Raw genomic sequence first — 16,652 nt, forward strand, 5'->3', positions numbered from 1 at the left:
TAGGGGAAGGGGTGGGGCCGGGGGAGGTCAGGCTCCAGCAGTGGGAGGGGCTTGAGGTCCGCCTGCGGCAGTTGGTGACCTTCCTGCTCCCCTCAGGGCAGAGCCGCCGGCCTGAGAATGAGGGCGCTGCTGAGCCCAGGGGCTGAGATGGCCCGCTGCTGCTGTGGTCCCAGAGCTCCACCCGAGACCTGAGGGAGGCCGTCTGCCCGTGAGTCCTCTCCCGCTTGTCTGTCAGCTTGTTTGAACCATGCTGGGTTTTCTGCCCAGCTGGCTAAGGGGAGTCCCTGGAAATGCAAGGGTGTGGGTTTTGGCAGACTTCAGGGAAGACATGCCAGATGAGCCTGGGAGACTCCAGCTTAATCTGGATTCAGGAGATATCTCTTCGGGCCAGCTAGTAATTGTAGGATAAGCCTAATGAGTCTTCACAGGATGAAGAGAGTAACGTGCCAAGGTAGCAATCGATGTCCTCATTCGAGAGGATGAAGCTGGTGCTCAGAGAAGGGGGGAACTTGGCCAGAGCAAGGAGGTGTGCACCCAGACAGAACCCCCAGATCCGGCCATTGGAGCTCAGGGAGGCCACTGGTGTGGCTTGTCCCTGTGGCAGGGGCCGAGGCACGCAGCCCACCCTGATTCCTGCGGGGGCCTGACTTGGGAAGTGCCATCTGGTAGCTTTGAGACTCACCAAACCAAATTGCACTGGAGAGAGGAAGGACACCTTCCTTCATCCACCCCCCACCCCCGCCGGATTCCCACATACCCTGACCCCTTTCTCTTGATTTCGGAGCCATTTCCAGAGTCCCGCTCATATGACCTCATTCGAAGTGCACTGTGGACGAGCTGCCATCTGCAGCTGCTACCACAGCAGCCAAGGGCTTTAGCTCCCGAGTACCTCCCTTCCTTTGGAACTTGGGGGCCCTCTACTCCCCACTTGCACACCACAGACCTTTGCTGAGGATTGTGGGGACCCTCACTCAGTTTGCAGCACGTTGTAGCCATCCCTGTCCTCTCAATACCTCCCTTGCCACTCAGCTTGTGAGCCCCTTTGGAGCAGCGTGGCCCACCTGGCTGCAACGGAAGAGACACAGCTGACAGTGAAACAACAGCTTAGATCTGACAGCCGGAAAGCTCTGTCAAAAGGGACCTCCCTCTTCACACCGTAGAGGCTGTAGGAGCCGCCAGGCTTTCGGAACCAGTGCTGGGGCCAAAATGACTCCACAGCCGTTTTCCTTCCTGGGGAGGGTTCTGGCTCGAGTGGGAATGGCTCAAGTCTCCTAAGGTTCTGAAAGCCCACTGTGTGCAGATTCACGGTACACAGAGAGGAGAAGGTGGAGTCCTGCCCTGGAGGTGGTCACAGCTCACGGATGAGCCAGGCAGGCAGGCAGGCAGGCAGGGCATGAGAACACCTGAGCTGCCTTCATGAGTGAATGGTGTGGGGGCAGAGGAAGAGAAGCCGGTCTGCTCCCTCATGTGGTGCCCAGGGCAGGTTGTCCCCAGAGGAAACCCTTACGACGGTGAGGACTCTCACTGCTGTTTCCCAAGGGGTTCCGTCGGTGCGTGTCTTCCCCGGAGCGGTCAGGCCGTCTCTAAAGTACACTGGCCATGGGCATTGCCTCTCCTTGGAACTTCCCACGTGTTTCTCTTTTTTATGGAACAGTGATTTTTCTAGAGGGGTTCTGGGCCACAAGGTTGTTGGGTCATTTTCTAGCCTTCTGTCGTGAAGAACGCTTTCCTGGGCGTTGGGGTGGTTTGTTGTTCCAGCTCCCTTTCTTGGCTTCTTTTGGGAGCTGGTGCAACAAGAGGAGCTCAGCCTCTGCCTTCTGGCTGAGATGTCACCCTTCAAACAGCAATGCCTGCCTGGAGATAATGATGGCATTTGCCAAAAGGGCTTCGTTTGGCACATGATATCTTGAAAGGACGTACACCGTCCTGTCAGCTATCAAAGGCTAGTTCAAATGACATAAAAATGAGAACTCTCCAATGGAGTCTTACAGTAGGTGGAGAGTCCGAAAGAAACTCCTTCAGTCATTTCACTGAGAGTCATTGATTGGGGACACCAAGAATATAGGAAGGAATGCAGAAAGAAAAGATGAAATTGTGTTCAGGATCGGGGGGAGGGATGAACAGGGCGTGCTTGCCTTGAATCCAGGCTTTGTTGGGGGGTGGGGCATAAAGATCAAACGGGTCTGAAACCACAAAGTGGTGATGGTAACACAGTATCACCAGTTACACAACAGTGTTCCCAAATTGCAACAATGATGAAAAAGTTTACTGATCCCAACTTAACCAACAAAAATACAGGAAACCATACAAAAAATAAAACATCACCAGAAAGGTGGAAACAAACCAAATGCAAAGCAGTTCAGGGGAAAGGAACTCCATGTCCCCTGGGGGCAGACCGAGTTGACAGCGTCCACGGTGAGCCGACAGGGATGGAGGCGGCAGAGCCGACCGCTCCCCTGGACGTGGTGTTTCCGGCAAGGGCTCTGGGTCTCTGTCCAGAGCGGGGGCTCGTTCTTCCTGCAGGGGTGGGTGAGTCATCGTCGGCGTCTGGGTGTTGCGCGGGAGCCAGGGCAGGCTCTCCCTGCCGAGGCGGTGACTCCTCCTCTGCCTCGGGTTCTCCTGCCAAAGCCCGAGCAGGTACAGGTGCACGTGGAGGTGGAGGTTCTGGCTGAGGGGGTGGGACATCAGTGCCTGGGGCTGGGGGTCCTGCAGGCACGGAGATCCGATCTGCCCGGTGTGCTGGCCAGAACCCAGCTGGCCTGGTGTCTCTGCGAGGGCAAGTCTCGGTTCTCCATCTGCCCTCGGTGGATCCCTGGGTCCTGCACCTGGAGCCACCACCTCTGTAGGGACAGGTCTGGGAAGTGGAGCCTGGTTCCAGTTGGAGGCCAGTGCTAGAGCTGGGGGAGAAGCAAAGTTTGCCCACAGGCCAGCCTTGGCATGTGCGTATCCCGGGACAGAAAGCTTCCAAGAGATTCCCAAAGAATACCCAGGGTCGGATGTCTTTTGGGACTGAAGTGTGCAAGATGGGGGTGGGGGTGTGAGGCCAGCGCTTGCTGCAGGCCCAGCAGCATCTTTCGGGGACTCGTCCCTGTGTAGCTCAGCACCCCCTCCCCACACACTCCCGTGCACCAGCCCCAGCGTCCTCACCTCTGTGCTCTGGCGTGCTGGGCTCCAGGTCCTCCTGCTGCCTCAGAGGCTGGGGTTCTCGGGACTCTGGGTCGGAGCCGGGTGTGCTGAGCTCCGTGGCAGCCTCAGACTGGGCCGCCGGGTGTATCCTGTGTGGTGTCTCGGCAGCAGGCCTTCCCCGCCTCCGCTTCGCCCCCGGTGGGGCTGATGCCTCCGTGGGCACGCTCACCTGGAGCCTGCACTGGGCCTCAGGGGCGGGGGGGTGGTGCTCCGACCCCTCCCGCCGGGAGGTGGACGGGGTGTCCCCGTCCTCGGCCTCATCACGTGGGAAGCTCTGCAACCACAGTGACCGTCAGCCAGCCATGCTGGGAGTTTTCCGAGCTGGGCCTGGCCAGTGGAGCCGCAGCTTCTGCCTGCTCGAACTTCTCTTCCCAGAAGGGTCAGAGATGTGTGTCTGCTCAGATCCCCACCCGGGAGGAAAGAGACCCACCTGAGGGTGTGAGGCCAGCCTGGGCGGCCGGCGCTGCCCGCACTCTCCCCATCCCACCCAGTCTGCTCTCCCCTGGGGTGTGGACACAACTTGCCCGCAGGCTTCTGACCCCACATCCGCCTGGGCTTCCTTGAGGGAGACACACCCCGAGAAACCCGCATCCACACACACAGGCAAAGGACCCGGTGTTTCCGGGTGGCATGGGAGAGGTGGGCTGGCCCGGCCTGGGGCTCCCCGTGTTACCTTTCTGTTTCTCCGGGCAAAGGGCCAGAGGCCTCTCGGGGGTGCCCTGAGCCAACGTTGACAGGGTGCCCACGCACACAGCCTGTGAGCTCTCCTGAGGCCCCGGCCTCTGGGCAGGGGCAAACAGCAGAATATCCTGGCAGCAAGTGATCTGGCTGGGGGCTCCTCTCCGCTCTGGAGGCCTGGATACCCGGGTTGCGGGTTCTGTTGGGTTCTGTTGCCGGCAGGTGACATCATTTCCTGGGGTTCGTGCTGAGGTCCCTTCCCCAAAACTTCCCAAGGGAATCTCTGGGTTTCTGACTGCTCAACCACCCCCCTTAGGCCATGTGCAGGCACAGTGACAGCCACACAGCCCAGCCCACAGCCCTGGGGAGGCCTGGGTGCAGCCAGGGCCTGAGCTCCGAGGACCCCGCTGCTCTCAGACCAGGCTCCTTCTTCTCATAAGTGGTGTGGCCCTGGACAAGCGTATGCCCCTCAGGGTTTCCCCAGTCTCTCCATCTGGAGAGTGGGGGTCATTCTCCCATCTGCTTCCTAGGTCTGTCGACCTACGAGCAGCTCCATGCCTTTCCACCTGGGGCCGATATCACGTGGAGCTTGTGCGCTGAGACTTCAGAAAGACTCCATCCAGGGCTGACACAGCACAGAATGGGGCAGAACGAGGCCTGGATGCGCCGTGGTACCCAGGAAAAGGCACTCCCCCTCCTGAGTGTTTTGAGACCCCGCATCCAAGTTGGAGGCGCGAAAGGAAGACTCGAAGGTCTCCCTCTCTTATAGAAAAGAGTAGCCAACTTTCTGGTCCTCTGTTTCCATTGAGATTCTGTTCAAGTGTCCCAGCTCGGCTTCTGCGGGTGGCTGAGCTTCTAATGGCTCCCTGCGTTCTTGTCTTTTCCTCTCCAAACCTTCCGTCCTTTTCCCCCTTCTGGGGTGGATGGGCGCTGTCATTGCTTCTACCTTCGAGACAGATTGATGAAAAGTCTGGACCGTCGACTCCTTTCCTCTCTTTGGTTCCGTGTCTCTCTCTGTCTGTGTCCCTCTCTTTTCCCTTCTCGATTCAGTCTGTGTCTTCCTCTTTCTCTCTCGTGTGTGGATGGATGGATGCTAGGAATGCACATGTATATGATTAGATGAGGGTTATGTTTTAGGGATAGGTTAGAGGGAGAGAAAGGCTTTAGGTCGGAGTTGGTCATGCGGGAAGGGTCAAGGGTGGTGGTGGTGTTTCTTGGAATCTGAGTGCTGTGCATTCTTCGTCTCTTTCCATATGAACCCCTTCTCAGATACACCACTTGCAAGGAGTCTCTCATGTTCCGTTTCCTATCTTTTGCATTTCTGAATGCTTAGCTTCTCTGTTGTGAAGAGGTTCCATTGGATGGAAACCCATTGGCGTACTTCGTTTTCCTCTTTCCCTTACTTGAAGAGACCCATTTCTACCTCCGCCCAGCAAATGGCAAGGAGACTCTGATGTTAAGGAGCCTTTGACCTACGCTTCTTTCTAGCTATCTCATGACATCAGTCTTTAGGGTGAGGTTTTTCCCCGATATTGAGGTGGTGTGAGATCAAAACCAATAGCGTTCTTCAGATGTAGCTGTCTGGTTTTCCCATGGACATTTATTGAAGAGGCTTTCTTGTTCCCATTTGGATATTCTCCCCTTTTGTGTCAGAGATGAGTTGACCATGGATGCCGGGGTTTGTTTCTGGACCCTCAACTTTATTCCATCGATCTGGATCTGTGTGTGTTGTTGTATTCCCAATAGCATACTGTCCTGCTGCTGCCGCTGCGCCTAAGTCACTTCAGTCGTGTCTGACTCTGCGCGACCCCATGGCCTGCAGCCTACCAGGCTCCTCCGTCCAGGGCGTTTTCCAGGCAAGAGTACTGGAGTGGGTCGCCATCGCCTTCTCCGATACTCTCCTGAGGATCCTAGTTTGGTCGTCTAATTTCCTTTCACACAACCTTGGATGTCCGTATCGGGGCTTTTTCGTCGGATTGTATTGACAATTTAGGCTCTTTTCTGTTTCCGTACCCCTTTTGCAATTCTTTGTTCGGTGCGAAAATGCATTGGCATTTTGGGAGGAATAGCATCGAAGCTGTGGATTGCCTTGTGGGGCTGTGACATCATTTTCCCAATAGGAATTCTTTCAAGCCCTGAGCACAGCTTCTCTTTCCAGTGGTTGGTGTGGGCTTGATCTTCCTTCTTCCATCTCTCGCCGTTTTGTGAGAACAGGTCCTTCCTTCCCTTCTGGGTTAGATGGACTCGTGGGTATCACTTCAGTGAATGGCATTGTTAGTGGGGGTGATAATTCCCTTCTCATTGGAAGACTTTGCTGTGAGTATTAGAAATGCAAGTGATTTCTCTTCCCCTTCCTCCCTGTCCATCTCTCAGAGCCACCGGGAAACAGAGGCCTCATCCAGGGTCACACAGGCCTGAGGGAGTGCAACTAGACTGTTGTTTCTTCAGGCCCTCAGTGCTGGACATCATCCGGGATACTCTGTGTGTGTCTTCCTCAGTCTGCTGTCCCTTCAGACCTTTCCCTAGTTTTCACAGGCTTGTCGTGTTGGTGTTCTTTGTCTGTTTGGAGACACATCCTTGAGAAGCTTTGTGTTTCCACTCATTCGTCTCGCGATGTATGACCTGTCTTTTGCTTTTGTAATGAGGTCTTTCCCACAGTAGATATCTTTGATTTTGCAAAGTCCACTGTATTCTCTGGGTTGTTTTGTGGGCTGCCTTTTTGTTTTGTGTGTGAAGACTCAAAGCACGTGTCCGGTTTCTGCTCATTGTTCTTCTAGATTTGTGACAAGTTTTCATGGAAACTTTGTCTAGGGATAACTGGAAGTGAACTCGGTGTAAGGTGTCAAGTCTCCATCTCCATTCATGTCATGCCCTGCAGTTTCCAATTCCCTGTTCCTGAGTGGTTTTGGAGACCTTGTGGGAAGTTTGGTTGCATCGGAGTTTGCGTTTCCACCTTGAGTAGATTCCCACTGTTCTGCCCTCAGGGACACTGTCAAGGGGGAGTGAGGAGCAGCCTGCACTTCCAGCAGTGACCACACGGTGGGGCGAGTGCTGCTCTCCCCTCTGGGAGCCCCAGGCCACAGGCATCCCAGTGAGGAGCCAGCTCTGTGCTCAGCTGAAAGGAGTTAGTCTCTCAGGAGCCTCTGAGCCCTTGCCTTTGGATCACCCAGGGTGGGCATTTGCTGCGACAGAAAAAATTGCCCTGAATTCCATGGACGGAAGAGCCTGGCTGTGTAGAGTTCGTGAGTTGCCGTGAATCAGACACAACTGAGGACACAAAAATTCAATAGACTAAAACACTTTTTGGCGGTGGGGGGAGTGAAAGGGGGTGATGTGGGGTTTTTTGTCTTATATAATAGCCGAGGGAAATCTAGTTTAAACCTAAATTCACATAGATGGGAAAGGTATAGCTCTCCGTCACCCTATTAAAAAAAAAAAAAAAGTCTTAACTTTTCTGAAAGCTTATTTAGTAGCTTCCTTGAGCAGTTCATTGTGAAGGATTTTTTTTTTTTTCTGTGACATTGGCCTCATGAAAAAGTACGGTTTGCCTTTACTGGAAAATTTTGTTCATTGGTTTGTTAGGGAATCTTGGTAATATTTGAGTTTCCTGGGGAGTATGGTCACATGACCTGGCCCTGGCCAATCGGTGCGTTCCACCTCCCTGGCCACTGTGATTGGCTCCGGACTGGGGCAGTGCCCAATCGGGGCCCAGGGCCGGGCCTCACGTTGGAAGCCAGGGGAAGACGAGCTCTCGTCCTGCTGGGGTAGGGGAAGGGGTGGGGCCAGGGGAGGTCAGGCTCCAGCAGTGGGAGGGGCTTGAGGTCCGCCTGCGGCAGTTGGTGACCTTCCTGCTCCCCTCAGGGCAGAGCCGCCGGCCTGAGAATGAGGGCGCTGCTGAGCCCAGGGGCTGAGATGGCCCGCTGCTGCTGTGGTCCCAGAGCTCCACCCGAGACCTGAGGGAGGCCGTCTGCCCGTGAGTCCTCTCCCGCTTGTCTGTCAGCTTGTTTGAACCATGCTGGGTTTTCTGCCCAGCTGGCTAAGGGGAGTCCCTGGAAATGCAAGGGTGTGGGTTTTGGCAGACTTCAGGGAAGACATGCCAGATGAGCCTGGGAGACTCCAGCTTAATCTGGATTCAGGAGATATCTCTTCGGGCCAGCTAGTAATTGTAGGATAAGCCTAATGAGTCTTCACAGGATGAAGAGAGTAACGTGCCAAGGTAGCAATCGATGTCCTCATTCGAGAGGATGAAGCTGGTGCTCAGAGAAGGGGGGAACTTGGCCAGAGCAAGGAGGTGTGCACCCAGACAGAACCCCCAGATCCGGCCATTGGAGCTCAGGGAGGCCACTGGTGTGGCTTGTCCCTGTGGCAGGGGCCGAGGCACGCAGCCCACCCTGATTCCTGCGGGGGCCTGACTTGGGAAGTGCCATCTGGTAGCTTTGAGACTCACCAAACCAAATTGCACTGGAGAGAGGAAGGACACCTTCCTTCATCCACCCCCCACCCCCGCTGGATTCCCACATACCCTGACCCCTTTCTCTTGATTTCGGAGCCATTTCCAGAGTCCCGCTCATATGACCTCATTCGAAGTGCACTGTGGACGAGCTGCCATCTGCAGCTGCTACCACAGCAGCCAAGGGCTTTAGCTCCCGAGTACCTCCCTTCCTTTGGAACTTGGGGGCCCTCTACTCCCCACTTGCACACCACAGACCTTTGCTGAGGATTGTGGGGACCCTCACTCAGTTTGCAGCACGTTGTAGCCATCCCTGTCCTCTCAATACCTCCCTTGCCACTCAGCTTGTGAGCCCCTTTGGAGCAGCGTGGCCCACCTGGCTGCAACGGAAGAGACACAGCTGACAGTGAAACAACAGCTTAGATCTGACAGCCGGAAAGCTCTGTCAAAAGGGACCTCCCTCTTCACACCGTAGAGGCTGTAGGAGCCGCCAGGCTTTCGGAACCAGTGCTGGGGCCAAAATGACTCCACAGCCGTTTTCCTTCCTGGGGAGGGTTCTGGCTCGAGTGGGAATGGCTCAAGTCTCCTAAGGTTCTGAAAGCCCACTGTGTGCAGATTCACGGTACACAGAGAGGAGAAGGTGGAGTCCTGCCCTGGAGGTGGTCACAGCTCACGGATGAGCCAGGCAGGCAGGCAGGCAGGCAGGGCATGAGAACACCTGAGCTGCCTTCATGAGTGAATGGTGTGGGGGCAGAGGAAGAGAAGCCGGTCTGCTCCCTCATGTGGTGCCCAGGGCAGGTTGTCCCCAGAGGAAACCCTTACGACGGTGAGGACTCTCACTGCTGTTTCCCAAGGGGTTCCGTCGGTGCGTGTCTTCCCCGGAGCGGTCAGGCCGTCTCTAAAGTACACTGGCCATGGGCATTGCCTCTCCTTGGAACTTCCCACGTGTTTCTCTTTTTTATAGAACAGTGATTTTTCTAGAGGGGTTCTGGGCCACAAGGTTGTTGGGTCATTTTCTAGCCTTCTGTCGTGAAGAACGCTTTCCTGGGCGTTGGGGTGGTTTGTTGTTCCAGCTCCCTTTCTTGGCTTCTTTTGGGAGCTGGTGCAACAAGAGGAGCTCAGCCTCTGCCTTCTGGCTGAGATGTCACCCTTCAAACAGCAATGCCTGCCTGGAGATAATGATGGCATTTGCCAAAAGGGCTTCGTTTGGCACATGATATCTTGAAAGGACGTACACCGTCCTGTCAGCTATCAAAGGCTAGTTCAAATGACATAAAAATGAGAACTCTCCAATGGAGTCTTACAGTAGGTGGAGAGTCCGAAAGAAACTCCTTCAGTCATTTCACTGAGAGTCATTGATTGGGGACACCAAGAATATAGGAAGGAATGCAGAAAGAAAAGATAAAATTGTGTTCAGGATCGGGGGGAGGGATGAACAGGGCGTGCTTGCCTTGAATCCAGGCTTTGTTGGGGGGTGGGGCATAAAGATCAAACGGGTCTGAAACCACAAAGTGGTGATGGTAACACAGTATCACCAGTTACACAACAGTGTTCCCAAATTGCAACAATGATGAAAAAGTTTACTGATCCCAACTTAACCAACAAAAATACAGGAAACCATACAAAAAATAAAACATCACCAGAAAGGTGGAAACAAACCAAATGCAAAGCAGTTCAGGGGAAAGGAACTCCATGTCCCCTGGGGGCAGACCGAGTTGACAGCGTCCACGGTGAGCCGACAGGGATGGAGGCGGCAGAGCCGACCGCTCCCCTGGACGTGGTGTTTCCGGCAAGGGCTCTGGGTCTCTGTCCAGAGCGGGGGCTCGTTCTTCCTGCAGGGGTGGGTGAGTCATCGTCGGCGTCTGGGTGTTGCGCGGGAGCCAGGGCAGGCTCTCCCTGCCGAGGCGGTGACTCCTCCTCTGCCTCGGGTTCTCCTGCCAAAGCCCGAGCAGGTACAGGTGCACGTGGAGGTGGAGGTTCTGGCTGAGGGGGTGGGACATCAGTGCCTGGGGCTGGGGGTCCTGCAGGCACGGAGATCCGATCTGCCCGGTGTGCTGGCCAGAACCCAGCTGGCCTGGTGTCTCTGCGAGGGCAAGTCTCGGTTCTCCATCTGCCCTCGGTGGATCCCTGGGTCCTGCACCTGGAGCCACCACCTCTGTAGGGACAGGTCTGGGAAGTGGAGCCTGGTTCCAGTTGGAGGCCAGTGCTAGAGCTGGGGGAGAAGCAAAGTTTGCCCACAGGCCAGCCTTGGCATGTGCGTATCCCGGGACAGAAAGCTTCCAAGAGATTCCCAAAGAATACCCAGGGTCGGATGTCTTTTGGGACTGAAGTGTGCAAGATGGGGGTGGGGGTGTGAGGCCAGCGCTTGCTGCAGGCCCAGCAGCATCTTTCGGGGACTCGTCCCTGTGTAGCTCAGCACCCCCTCCCCACACACTCCCGTGCACCAGCCCCAGCGTCCTCACCTCTGTGCTCTGGCGTGCTGGGCTCCAGGTCCTCCTGCTGCCTCAGAGGCTGGGGTTCTCGGGACTCTGGGTCGGAGCCGGGTGTGCTGAGCTCCGTGGCAGCCTCAGACTGGGCCGCCGGGTGTATCCTGTGTGGTGTCTCGGCAGCAGGCCTTCCCCGCCTCCGCTTCGCCCCCGGTGGGGCTGATGCCTCCGTGGGCACGCTCACCTGGAGCCTGCACTGGGCCTCAGGGGCGGGGGGGTGGTGCTCCGACCCCTCCCGCCGGGAGGTGGACGGGGTGTCCCCGTCCTCGGCCTCATCACGTGGGAAGCTCTGCAACGACAGTGACCGTCAGCCAGCCATGCTGGGAGTTTTCCGAGCTGGGCCTGGCCAGTGGAGCCGCAGCTTCTGCCTGCTCGAACTTCTCTTCCCAGAAGGGTCAGAGACGTGTGTCTGCTCAGATCCCCACCCGGGAGGAAAGAGACCCACCTGAGGGTGTGAGGCCAGCCTGGGCGGCCGGCGCTGCCCGCACTCTCCCCATCCCACCCAGCCTGCTCTCCCCTGGGGTGTGGACACAACTTGCCCGCAGGCTTCTGACCCCACATCCGCCTGGGCTTCCTTGAGGGAGACACACCCCGAGAAACCCGCATCCACACACACAGGCAAAGGACCCGGTGTTTCCGGGTGGCATGGGAGAGGTGGCCTGGCCCGGCCTGGGGCTCCCCGTGTTACCTTTCTGTTTCTCCGGGCAAAGGGCCAGAGGCCTCTCGGGGGTGCCCTGAGCCAACGTTGACAGGGTGCCCACGCACACAGCCTGTGAGCTCTCCTGAGGCCCCGGCCTCTGGGCAGGGGCAAACAGCAGAACATCCTGGCAGCAAGTGATCTGGCTGGGGGCTCCTCTCCGCTCTGGAGGCCTGGATACCCGGGTTGCGGGTTCTGTTGGGTTCTGTTGCCGGCAGGTGACATCATTTCCTGGGGTTCGTGCTGAAGTCCCTTCCCCAAAACTTCCCAAGGGAATCTCTGGGTTTCTGACTGCTCGACCACCCCCCTTAGGCCATGTGCAGGCACAGTGACAGCCACACAGCCCAGCCCACAGCCCTGGGGAGGCCTGGGTGCAGCCAGGGCCTGAGCTCCGAGGACCCCGCTGCTCTCAGACCAGGCTCCTTCTTCTCATAAGTGGTGTGGCCCTGGACAAGCGTATGCCCCTCAGGGTTTCCCCAGTCTCTCCATCTGGAGAGTGGGGGTCATTCTCCCATCTGCTTCCTAGGTCTGTCGACCTACGAGCAGCTCCATGCCTTTCCACCTGGGGCCGATATCACGTGGAGCTTGTGCGCTGAGACTTCAGAAAGAAAGACTCCATCCAGGGCTGACACAGCACAGAATGGGGCAGAACGAGGCCTGGATGCGCCGTGGTACCCAGGAAAAGGCACTCCCCCTCCTGAGTGTTTTGAGACCCCGCATCCAAGTTGGAGGACCGAAAGGAAGACTCGAAGGTCTCCCTCTCTTATAGAAAAGAGTAGCCAACTTTCTGGTCCTCTGTTTCCATTGAGATTCTGTTCAAGTGTCCCAGCTCGGCTTCTGCGGGTGGCTGAGCTTCTAATGGCTCCCTGCGTTCTTGTCTTTTCCTCTCCAAACCTTCCGTCCTTTTCCCCCTTCTGGGGTGGATGGGCGCTGTCATTGCTTCTACCTTCGAGACAGATTGATGAAAAGTCTGGACCATCGACTCCTTTCCTCTCTTTGGTTCCGTGTCTCTCTCTGTCTGTGTCCCTCTCTTTTCCCTTCTCGATTCAGTCTGTGTCTTCCTCTTTCTCTCTCGTGTGTGGATGGATGGATGCTAGGAATGCACATGTATATGATTAGATGAGGGTTATGTTTTAGGGATAGGTTAGAGGGAGAGAAAGGCTTTAGGTCGGAGTTGGTCATGGGGGAAGGGTCAAGGGTGGTGGTGGTGTTTCTTGGAATCTGAGTGCTGTGCATTCTTCGTCTCTTTCCATATGAACCCCTTCTCAGATACACCACTTGCAAGGAGTCTCTCATGTTCCGTTTCCTATCTTTTGCATTTCTGAATGCTTAGCTTCTCTGTTGTGAAGAGGTTCCATTGGATGGAAACCCATTGGCGAACTTCGTTTTCCTCTTTCCCTTACTTGAAGAGACCCATTTCTACCTCCGCCCAGCAAATGGCAAGGAGACTCTGATGTTAAGGAGCCTTTGACCTACGCTTCTTTCTAGCTATCTCATGACATCAGTCTTTAGGGTGAGGTTTTTCCCCGATATTGAGGTGGTGTGAGATCAAAACCAATAGCGTTCTTCAGATGTAGCTGTCTGGTTTTCCCATGGACATTTATTGAAGAGGCTTTCTTGTTCCCATTTGGATATTCTCCCCTTTTGTGTCAGAGATGAGTTGACCATGGATGCCGGGGTTTGTTTCTGGACCCTCAATTTTATTCCATCGATCTGGATCTGTGTGTGTTGTTGTATTCCCAATAGCATACTGTCCTGCTGCTGCCGCTGCGCCTAAGTCACTTCAGTCGTGTCTGACTCTGCGCGACCCCATGGCCTGCAGCCTACCAGGCTCCTCCGTCCAGGGCGTTTTCCAGGCAAGAGTACTGGAGTGGGTCGCCATCGCCTTCTCCGATACTCTCCTGAGGATCCTAGTTTGGTCGTCTAATTTCCTTTCACACAACCTTGGATGTCCGTATCGGGGCTTTTTCGTCGGAGTGTATTGACAATTTAGGCTCTTTTCTGTTTCCGTACCCCTTTTGCAATTCTTTGTTCGGTGCGAAAATGCATTGGCCTTTTGGGAGGAATAGCATCGAAGCTGTGGATTGCCTTGTGGGGCTGTGACATCATTTTCCCAATAGGAATTCTTTCAAGCCCTGAGCACAGCTTCTCTTTCCAGTGGTTGGTGTGGGCTTGATCTTCCTTCTTCCATCTCTCGCCATTTTGTGAGAACAGGTCCTTCCTTCCCTTCTGGGTTAGATGGACTCGTGGGTATCACTTCAGTGAATGGCATTGTTAGTGGGGGTGATAATTCCCTTCTCATTGGAAGACTTTGCTGTGAGTATTAGAAATGCAAGTGATTTCTCTTCCCCTTCCTCCCTGTCCATCTCTCAGAGCCACCGGGAAACAGAGGCCTCATCCAGGGTCACACAGGCCTGAGGGAGTGCAACTAGACTGTTGTTTCTTCAGGCCCTCAGTGCTGGACATCATCCGGGATACTCTGTGTGTGTCTTCCTCAGTCTGCTGTCCCTTCAGACCTTTCCCTAGTTTTCACAGGCTTGTCGTGTTGGTGTTCTTTGTCTGTTTGGAGACACATCCTTGAGAAGCTTTGTGTTTCCACTCATTCGTCTCGCGATGTATGACCTGTCTTTTGCTTTTGTAATGAGGTCTTTCCCACAGTAGATATCTTTGATTTTGCAAAGTCCACTGTATTCTCTGGGTTGTTTTGTGGGCTGCCTTTTTGTTTTGTGTGTGAAGACTCAAAGCACGTGTCCGGTTTCTGCTCATTGTTCTTCTAGATTTGTGACAAGTTTTCATGGAAACTTTGTCTAGGGATAACTGGAAGTGAACTCGGTGTAAGGTGTCAAGTCTCCATCTCCATTCATGTCATGCCCTGCAGTTTCCAATTCCCTGTTCCTGAGTGGTTTTGGAGACCTTGTGGGAAGTTTGGTTGCATCGGAGTTTGCGTTTCCACCTTGAGTAGATTCCCACTGTTCTGCCCTCAGGGACACTGTCAAGGGGGAGTGAGGAGCAGCCTGCACTTCCAGCAGTGACCACACGGTGGGGCGAGTGCTGCTCTCCCCTCTGGGAGCCCCAGGCCACAGGCATCCCAGTGAGGAGCCAGCTCTGTGCTCAGCTGAAAGGAGTTAGTCTCTCAGGAGCCTCTGAGCCCTTGCCTTTGGATCACCCAGGGTGGGCATTTGCTGCGACAGAAAAAATTGCCCTGAATTCCATGGACGGAAGAGCCTGGCTGTGTAGAGTTCGTGAGTTGCCGTGAATCAGACACAACTGAGGACACAAAAATTCAATAGACTAAAACACTTTTTGGGGGTGGGGGGAGTGAAAGGGGGTGATGTGGGGTTTTTTGTCTTATATAATAGCCGAGGGAAATCTAGTTTAAACCTAAATTCACATAGATGGGAAAGGTATAGCTCTCCGTCACCCTATTAAAAAAAAAAAAAAGTCTTAACTTTTCTGAAAGCTTATTTAGTAGCTTCCTTGAGCAGTTCATTGTGAAGGATTTTTTTTTTTTTTTCTGTGACATTGGCCTCATGAAAAAGTACGGTTTGCCTTTACTGGAAAATTTTGTTCATTGGTTTGTTAGGGAATCTTGGTAATATTTGAGTTTCCTGGGGAGTATGGTCACATGACCTGGCCCTGGCCAATCGGTGCGTTCCACCTCCCTGGTCACTGTGATTGGTTCCGGACTGGGGCAGTGCCCAATCGGGGCCCAGGGCCGGCCTCACGTTGGAAGCCAGGGGAAGACGAGCTCTCGTCCTGCTGGGGTAGGGGAAGGGGTGGGGCCGGGGGAGGTCAGGCTCCAGCAGTGGGAGGGGCTTGAGGTCCGCCTGCGGCAGTTGGTGACCTTCCTGCTCCCCTCAGGGCAGAGCCGCCGGCCTGAGAATGAGGGCGCTGCTGAGCCCAGGGGCTGAGATGGCCCGCTGCTGCTGTGGTCCCAGAGCTCCACCCGAGACCTGAGGGAGGCCGTCTGCCCGTGAGTCCTCTCCCGCTTGTCTGTCAGCTTGTTTGAACCATGCTGGGTTTTCTGCCCAGCTGGCTAAGGGGAGTCCCTGGAAATGCAAGGGTGTGGGTTTTGGCAGACTTCAGGGAAGACATGCCAGATGAGCCTGGGAGACTCCAGCTTAATCTGGATTCAGGAGATATCTCTTTGGGCCAGCTAGTAATTGTAGGATAAGCCTAATGAGTCTTCACAGGATGAAGAGAGTAACGTGCCAAGGTAGCAATCGATGTCCTCATTCGAGAGGATGAAGCTGGTGCTCAGAGAAGGGGGGAACTTGGCCAGAGCAAGGAGGTGTGCACCCAGACAGAACCCCCAGATCCGGCCATTGGAGCTCAGGGAGGCCACTGGTGTGGCTTGTCCCTGTGGCAGGGGCCGAGGCACGCAGCCCACCCTGATTCCTGCGGGGGCCTGACTTGGGAAGTGCCATCTGGTAGCTTTGAGACTCACCAAACCAAATTGCACTGGAGAGAGGAAGGACACCTTCCTTCATCCACCCCCCACCCCCGCCGGATTCCCACATACCCTGACCCCTTTCTCTTGATTTCGGAGCCATTTCCAGAGTCCCGCTCATATGACCTCATTCGAAGTGCACTGTGGACGAGCTGCCATCTGCAGCTGCTACCACAGCAGCCAAGGGCTTTAGCTCCCGAGTACCTCCCTTCCTTTGGAACTTGGGGGCCCTCTACTCCCCACTTGCACACCACAGACCTTTGCTGAGGATTGTGGGGACCCTCACTCAGTTTGCAGCACGTTGTAGCCATCCCTGTCCTCTCAATACCTCCCTTGCCACTCAGCTTGTGAGCCCCTTTGGAGCAGCGTGGCCCACCTGGCTGCAACGGAAGAGACACAGCTGACAGTGAAACAACAGCTTAGATCTGACAGCCGGAAAGCTCTGTCAAAAGGGACCTCCCTCTTCACACCGTAGAGGCTGTAGGAGCCGCCAGGCTTTCGGAACCAGTGCTGGGGCCAAAATGACTCCACAGCCGTTTTCCTTCCTGGGGAGGGTTCTGGCTCGAGTGGGAATGGCTCAAGTCTCCTAAGGTTCTGAAAGCCCACTGTGTGCAGATTCACGGTACACAGAGAGGAGAAGGTGGAGTCCTGCCCTGGAGGTGGTCACAGCTCACGGATGAGCCAGGCAGGCAGGCAGGCAGGCAG

At 55.3% G+C, this 16,652-nt stretch overlaps 2 protein-coding genes and 1 long non-coding RNA gene across 3 annotated transcripts in view; 1 reads left to right on the forward strand and 2 right to left on the reverse strand.

Annotated features, from left to right (window-relative positions):
- The window catches only part of LOC145530002 (uncharacterized), a 1,493,464-nt gene that overhangs the window by 76,218 nt on the left and 1,400,594 nt on the right, over window positions 1–16,652 (forward strand). Inside the window, exons 11-13 of the long non-coding RNA XR_014071397.1 lie at window positions 97–208; window positions 7,726–7,837; window positions 15,359–15,470. This is a non-coding gene — a long non-coding RNA (uncharacterized LOC145530002). The remainder of the gene's footprint in view (window positions 1–96; window positions 209–7,725; window positions 7,838–15,358; window positions 15,471–16,652) is intronic.
- Window positions 2,248–7,300, reverse strand: LOC145529842 (uncharacterized). Its single transcript, XM_081550603.1, has 3 exons — window positions 3,860–7,300; window positions 3,148–3,460; window positions 2,248–2,897 (listed from the first exon to the last, which is right to left on the reverse strand). Exons 1-3 carry the CDS (start codon window positions 4,094–4,096, stop codon window positions 2,266–2,268), a joined length of 1,182 nt encoding a protein of 393 aa, XP_081406729.1. The 5' UTR covers window positions 4,097–7,300; the 3' UTR covers window positions 2,248–2,265.
- LOC145529844 (uncharacterized) lies at window positions 7,922–14,932 on the reverse strand. The gene is made up of 3 exons (XM_081550605.1): window positions 11,489–14,932; window positions 10,777–11,089; window positions 7,922–10,526 (listed from the first exon to the last, which is right to left on the reverse strand). The coding sequence occupies exons 1-3, from the start codon at window positions 11,723–11,725 to the stop codon at window positions 9,895–9,897; spliced, it is 1,182 nt and encodes a 393-aa protein (XP_081406731.1). The 5' UTR covers window positions 11,726–14,932; the 3' UTR covers window positions 7,922–9,894.

Source organism: Giraffa tippelskirchi, chromosome 12 (assembly GCF_054371585.1).
Source record: "Giraffa tippelskirchi isolate mGirTip1 chromosome 12, T2T-mGirTip1v1.2.pri, whole genome shotgun sequence".
In the NCBI taxonomy this organism is placed as follows: Eukaryota; Metazoa; Chordata; class Mammalia; order Artiodactyla; family Giraffidae; genus Giraffa; species Giraffa tippelskirchi.